The following is a 6,940-nucleotide window of genomic DNA, read 5'->3' on the forward strand; positions in this document are numbered from 1 at the left end:
TGCTCTTTGTCCCTGGATCCTAGAGGTAAGTGGGGCTTGAGGGCTGTGGGCCAAAGGGGTGGGGGGTGCTGTCAGCCCCAGATGGCACACTGCAGCCAGAAGCAGGGCCAGGGGGTGAGGGCAGGGGGCCCCGCTGGCAAGCGATGCAAGGCACAGTGTGGTGGTGCCTGCCATATGCACGCTGCACACATGCTGCCCGGCCTCCTGCCTAGGGGAGGGGGAGGAGGAGGCTTGTATGTGCCAGCCAGGGGCAAAGGGTTGGAGCTGTGCCAGCCTGCAAGAGCTCTTTGCAAAAAGCAGAGAATCCATGGATTTCTCTGCCAAAGAGGGAAATCCATGTTTTCTCCGATAAAAACAGGGAATCAGTGGTTTTCTCCAATTTTCCGTGGTAAACAGAAAACCTAGACCCCTGGTGATAACCCATTAGTTTAGTTTACCAGTTATCCTTTAGCTCTGGGCCCTTCCATACCCCAGCAGGAATGGGAAAGCAGAGGGCATGCAGCCAAGGGAGGGAGGGAGGTGGTGGTGGACTAGCACTCATAGCCCAAGAGGAAACCAGGGAGCAGCCTACTGACTTATCAATTAAGCAATCAGCTGTGCCTCCACAGGTGCTCCCTCCCACGGCAGGGCTTCACCTGGGCTGTGCTGTCTGGCTGGACTTGCCTCATCCCCTCCCTCCCCCCAGTCAAAGCGCTCCTAGAGTCTGTGGCTCCTAGCAGCAGCTGTGTCTGAGCTGCTGTGTTATATCACTTAATCCTTTAACAGATATAAATTAGAGGAAGTTAGACTAATATTTTTAAAGCCATATTTACATTCTAGAGTGAAATCCACTTCTACCAGCACCCATGGTCAGACTGGTATGGACTGTGGGCGTTTGTGCCTTCCTCTGTAGCAGGGGGCATAGATAGCCCTCTACCCAGGACTTCTTGAGCATATGCTGACAACATTTTATAGAAGCAGGACATTGGCTACTGTGGTTCCTCTGCTTTACCTGTGGCAGGTTAGGATGTTAGGACTATGTTGCATCAGGGTCAAGGATAGTCTTACGGTTTAGATCAGAGTGGGCAAAATAATGCCCATAGGCTGGATCTGGCCCACCATGGGATTTTTATCTGGCCTGTGGCAAGTTGTTCAACCCCAACCAGCCCAGGTGCATGAAACAGCCTGAGCCATCATGCATGCAGGGAGGCAGGGGCAGCCCAACAGCTGGGCTTAGCTTCTTGACAGCACCCTCTACAACCCACCAACAGCTCATGGAAGCTCCTTAATTGGCCCCCAGACCAAATAACTGCTCACCCCTGGTTTACATTACAGTTGCATGGGATGGGGTTTGGATAGGGATGATTATGCCTCAGCCATGAGGGTTGGAACTATATGACCTCTAGGAGGTTCCTTGCAGTCTAACTTCTCTATGACAGAGGCCCCAAAAGTGCACCCATTCCCTTGAGTCGGAACGCAACCTTTTGGGAGAGAGAAGAGCGTGCAGAAGGTGAGAGAGGAAGGCTTCTTAACAGTTCATCGTCTGCTCCATTACTTGTACCTTCAGACAGGGCTGCTATACTAGCGGGTTCATAGGCTAGGCACAATCAGATATGCTATAGTCCAAAGCGTTTTACAGAAAAAACAAATCTCAAGTATCAAGACTAGTACTTTACACAGAGGCAACCCGAGCAGGGTGCAGGGCCCAAGACAAATCAGCCCATGCGGGACCCCGGCCCTACTCTGATCCCACAGGTCCTGGACCCAAAGAAGCTGCTGCTGCCGCCACTGACAGTAGCAGCAGCTGGACACAGAGCCACCACTTCACCCAGCTCCGTGTCACTGCTGCTCCGTCCGGCTCTGCAGGGCCCCACAAAGCATGGGGTCTGGGGTGGTCACCCTGATTCACGCCACCCCTTAGGGATGGCCCTAACTTTACACATCTTTTTTTTTTTTTTAAGATTTCAAAGTGCCTGTGAAGAGAAAAAGCCAGGGGAGTCGCCTAGGATTTCAGCCACACTAATTTCAAGCTTAAAAGGACAACTAGCTACCTAACTCTCAGTCAGTTTTCCCACACATGAAGTTTGTTTACATCTGGAAGGGCTAAGAGAGAAATTCCATAGTGTCCCTTGTATAAATGAAACAGCTACTCTTGCTGCAAAAAGGAACAGGAAAATAGACATTTAGAAATGTCTAAAGAATTTAAAGTGTTATAGACTTATGTGGAGGGGCTCGAGTGCCCAGCTGCTACAAGCATCTTAACCACAGAGGCCTGAGTTTTCAGAAAGAGCTCAACACCTGCTGTTCTCAGTGGGGATGATGGGAACTTCTGGTACAGACTAGTTCTGAAATCAAACCCAAAATACATACCACTGATTTCACACTTAAACTTATGGTTCTGTTAATTGGAGAGGAGTGAGACGCTTCTATTTGAGAAACAGCATTCACACCACTCACCAGGTTCAAGTCGGGGGTCTTTGAAAGCAGTTTCACATAGGCACCACCACACTCAATTCCATTTTGGAAGTTTACCTCATACCTAATTTAGAAGTTGACAACAGAGAAGATGGCATGTTAGACATGAAAAAACCCCAAACCTGTTCCCCTCATGCTTCTTTTAAAGTCTCTTATTTCTAAATGAATCCTTCACAGATAATATAGCCTGGTCTTTAGGATGTGGACAAACTGTAGAATCCAGACTGCAACATGAATTAAGAGCTTTCAGAAAACTGACCCATGAGTTCAAAGTGAAGAAACTGGGTTTGTTTAGTCTAGAGGTTTTATTTATTTTTTTATAATTTGTTATTGAGAGCAAAGAGAAGTGGGACAGTTTGCAGGACAAAAAGAAACACTACAAACTTGACTCAAATGCCTTCTTAACTACATCTCGTTAATTTGCCTTGCCACAGGAACTATACTAAGCAGAGTAAAACCCAACTATAACTGCAAGCCTGTTCAGCTTCACACTCCAAGAGGCTACTTGGTAGAAATTCAAACTCATCTATTTTCTTCTGTAGGAATAGTGACATCACCAAGAACTTGAAAGAGAAACTTGAAACTATTCCATGTTTATAGTTTTCAAGGGTGGGTGGGAAACAGCATCTGCTTGCAATGCAAGTAGATAACTTGCAGTGCAAGGGTCTACCATGCTTGGCAACTGCTTACATCCTGGGTCAAACAAAAAAGTTAGTTCTGGAGCAAACCCCTCAGGCTTCCACCACCTTCTGTTTGGTACCATAAGTAAATCATTAAATTTCCCCTACTTACTGTACAATGAGTGGTTTGGTATCAAATACGAAAGGTTTTGACAATTTGGCAGAGACTGCATGATGTTTGGCCCGGCTTATCAACACAAGTCCTTTGTCCCCTGGAAGCTTCGTTTCCTTCAGTTCCTGCACTTCCCATTTACCTGGAGGAGAGGGGAGAAAGCCACAAAAACTTCAACTGATTTTGCACTAGAACTTCCAAGAATCCCAAAACACCTGTTTTACTCTACTTAAGGAGTCACTCTGCCATCATGATATGCCTTATGCAGTTTCAATGTACAAGCTAGCCATCCAAAAATAATGCATTTCTTCAGGACCTGATGAAATAGGCACTGCTTTCTGCACATTATTAGCTAAGGCCACACCCAAACATAATCACATTTTCATGAAAATGTTTAAGTCTCAAATCTTAAGCCTAGGTTTTGCTACATGGGCAATTAAAGAACTGGCCACTCACCATCATATTTGGCAATCTCATCATCTGTGTCATCCTTCTTGGCCTTGGAAAGAACCCATCTGAAACAAAATACCCAGCAGAGGTGAGCAACATACAGACAAGCATTTATAAATAAACACTAAAGAAGACCTGGTCAAAAGGACAGCAATATCCTCAAATTCCTTGTGCCCTTTCAACTGTTTTGCTGCTGGAGGATTCTGTGTATTTGCTTCTTTTTTAAGATGGCAAACATTTGTGCCACCAATTGTAACGTTAGCATTTCATTAACTTCGCAAGGGTAATACCACCATTTTCTCCATCCTATCACAACACCAGGAGAGGTAATTAAAAGCAACCAAGAGAAAAAGAGTGTAAAAGTGCACCATATGCCCCCATTCGGTTAGGTAATCAATACCTAAAGAAAGCTGCATAACTGAATATTCTACAAGTTTTAGGGACTTTGGAGGTTAGGCAGAAAGGGAGTTAGTGGCTGCATTAGGATGTTTCATTTAAACTCTGGCCATGTAACACTAACTAGCTGAGTGCTAAGGTTTCTAACGAAGCATAAAGAAATATACCCAATTCAAGGCCCAATTTGCTTTTTGAAAGCAGCTTGAGGATCACTCACCCTGCCAGAGTTCCATCATCAAAGGCTTCCACAAAATAGACATCACCTGTTGGAACAGGGGGCTTATATGTGACCTGTTGAAGAAAGAAGGAAAATTCACAAAATATTTCTTGTTTACACATTCAAAGATTTGCTGTCCAAAGAAAGTCACGGCTGTGGAGTTTGCATTCCACCCAACCAAGACTTGAAATGGTCCGAAGCATTCTTAAATTCTTGTTTATGTTGCCAATACAGAAAGAAAGTCAGTATTCTTGGCTTAAAAACTTAACTTGTTACACCTGTAAGTACTAATGTTGCCTACTGAAGGATTCACATACATTGTGAGAATTTCCCTGGTGGTGGGAAGAGCAGCATTTGAATTAGCATTCCAATGCTACTGTTTGTCAAGACAGTATCTTTAATATTATCACCATTACTTTGCTGTTACACTGAATTTTTGCATCAAAATGACTCCTGGCCCAGATCCTTGTAATTATGGAGCAATTCACACCAAAACAAGTGCAGTTCTCAAGATCAAATAGTTTAAAGTCAAACCTTTGGGGCTGGAGGAGGGGTGCTGGCTTCAGGTTTCAACTCTTCTACCTCCTCAATGCCATCTTCCAAGTCATCTTCAATATCAACTACATCATCATTGTCATCTTCACCATCATGTGCCTGGACAACAGCTGTTCCAAGAACCAGCAGTGTCACACACAGCAACCCTTTCAGCTCCATGATCTATACGTTCAGGAGAAAAGACACTAGTTGAAACACCAGCAAGAAAAGACTGCACTACAAACAAGGAATGCTAACAGGACAGGTGCACGATTCTAAACCAGAAGGAATCCCTTTGATTGCTAACTTGTATCAACTGCATCTGGTCAGCCTAACCAGGACTAGAAACCTCTCAGAAGAGATAAGAAAGCTGTGTAGAAGGCAAGCATCCATAGTACAAACTGAAATGTTAGTGCCATGGCTGAGACTTTTGTAGTCCATCTGAAACACTGCTGCAATCAATGTACAAACCAGAATATGTATAGATGCAGAACTAGCATGTCAGACTTCCTACAGAAGAGAAAAGGAGTTAACAGACTTACAAAAAGTCAATGGAAGTCTGTTGATGAGTCAGAAGTAGCATTAAAAGACAGCAAAGCAAAGAGAAAGGAAAAATAACTGGCCAAGTTCTCTGGGTGGCTGCACTCTGGATGGCTTTGCAGCTGTTTAGTTTTGTGTACAAGTACTCCTTGTAACACAGCGGACCTTGGATAGTCATCACCCCCACTGCTTAGCCTCCCATCCAGAAAAGACTTGTTTTCAATATCAAATAGGACAAAGCACAGGAGGTGAAGTTTGTTATGAAGCCGTGTGCAGGGGCAGACTCAGCAAAAAATCCTTGCTGGCTCTCCTCAGCTGAAAAAGAAGCCCCTTTACTTGAGATGCATGGTACCCAGGGCCCTCAGTTACAACAGTTAAGATTACTCTAGATGCTTCACAGGAAAGGCAATAGTTCATACTTGTTAGCTTTCCTCAGCACTATGGTTCAGAGGACCTTGGGAAAAACAATATACACAATCTACTTTAAGTCAACTAAAGTATATTGGCAGGAAGGTTACTAATTAGAGATAGCAACCACATCATCATGCGGACAAAGAGAATTAAAAAGCAGTTAATATTTCCTGAAAGGAAATATATTAAATAGGACAGCACATTTACTCATTGTACCAGTATGCAACTGCAAAGCAGTGGAAATGTCCTCCAGATGGTCTTGCTACATAGGGAAAGCAAACACTCCCCCACCCCCTCCCCCCCAAATTCCAAGATTCAAGGACAACTTCCCCCACCCTCTTCACAAGTCTCATGATGCCCCTTGAGACTTTAGTGTGCCCTTAAACAAATGCCATGCATCACCTTTGTATGGGAGGATACAGCTGTTTCTACAAGTATTCATGAAAGTTTTTTGGATCATTTTGAAGGCAGAACGAAGGCAAGATGAGGCCCCACCTGCAAGTTTTCCATTACCAAACATGATTTGATGCGTCTTACGGAGGAAGTGACAGAGACGGGGAAACGGAACAAGGCTCCTGGTATAAAAAGCAAATCCTAAATTTATAACAGCATCTCATCCCTCCCATCAAAAGCAAGACCAAAATAGCTTCTTGCAAAAAGCTATACTGGCGACATGTTCAAACAAGTCTTCAAAGCCTATATCAGAAAGCCTGTTGGGTTACAAAAACATCAAGAATCTCTGCAGGTCAGTAAGCCAGTTCTGCAACACTGCCAGATATTTTAAAGGTACCACTACTGCACCTCAAAAGATAACATAAAAAGGAGGCCAGGTTTCCAACATGCTGTCAACTGATTGCTCATACAACACCTCCATGCTGTGTACCTCTGTTTACTTAGTGTTATACATCCCAGCTTGCTTCTAAAAAAGCTGCAGTCACAACAATGACTAGTCTGAAAATTTTCACATGAAACAGCATTTTTGAACGCCCGGACTCCTTGATACTGTGCTGTTACTTATGGCAAGCACAGCTGCTGCTACTTGGTGGTGCTAAACGCAGTTGTGGGAACAGAGCTTCATCTTTGAAGTCTAGACAACTTACAGCCTTTACTTTCTACAGGAAGTCTAAAGAGAGAAAAATGCAGAGT

At 44.2% G+C, this 6,940-nt stretch overlaps 1 protein-coding gene across 1 annotated transcript in view; it reads right to left on the bottom strand.

Annotated features, from left to right (window-relative positions):
- The window catches only part of CANX (calnexin), a 41,243-nt gene that overhangs the window by 10,778 nt on the left and 23,525 nt on the right, over positions 1 to 6,940 (bottom strand). The window contains exons 2-6 of the mRNA XM_019506168.1: positions 4,844 to 5,026; positions 4,310 to 4,383; positions 3,703 to 3,761; positions 3,247 to 3,388; positions 2,437 to 2,518 (exon numbers count right to left, since the gene is read on the bottom strand). Of these exons, the coding sequence (XP_019361713.1) occupies positions 2,437 to 2,518; positions 3,247 to 3,388; positions 3,703 to 3,761; positions 4,310 to 4,383; positions 4,844 to 5,023 (537 nt within the window). The 5' untranslated portion in view covers positions 5,024 to 5,026. The remainder of the gene's footprint in view (positions 1 to 2,436; positions 2,519 to 3,246; positions 3,389 to 3,702; positions 3,762 to 4,309; positions 4,384 to 4,843; positions 5,027 to 6,940) is intronic.

The sequence above is a fragment of the Gavialis gangeticus genome, unplaced genomic scaffold (genome assembly GCF_001723915.1).
Source record: "Gavialis gangeticus isolate Ggan-Ray unplaced genomic scaffold, GavGan_comp1, whole genome shotgun sequence".
Lineage (NCBI taxonomy): Eukaryota > Metazoa > Chordata > Crocodylia > Gavialidae > Gavialis > Gavialis gangeticus.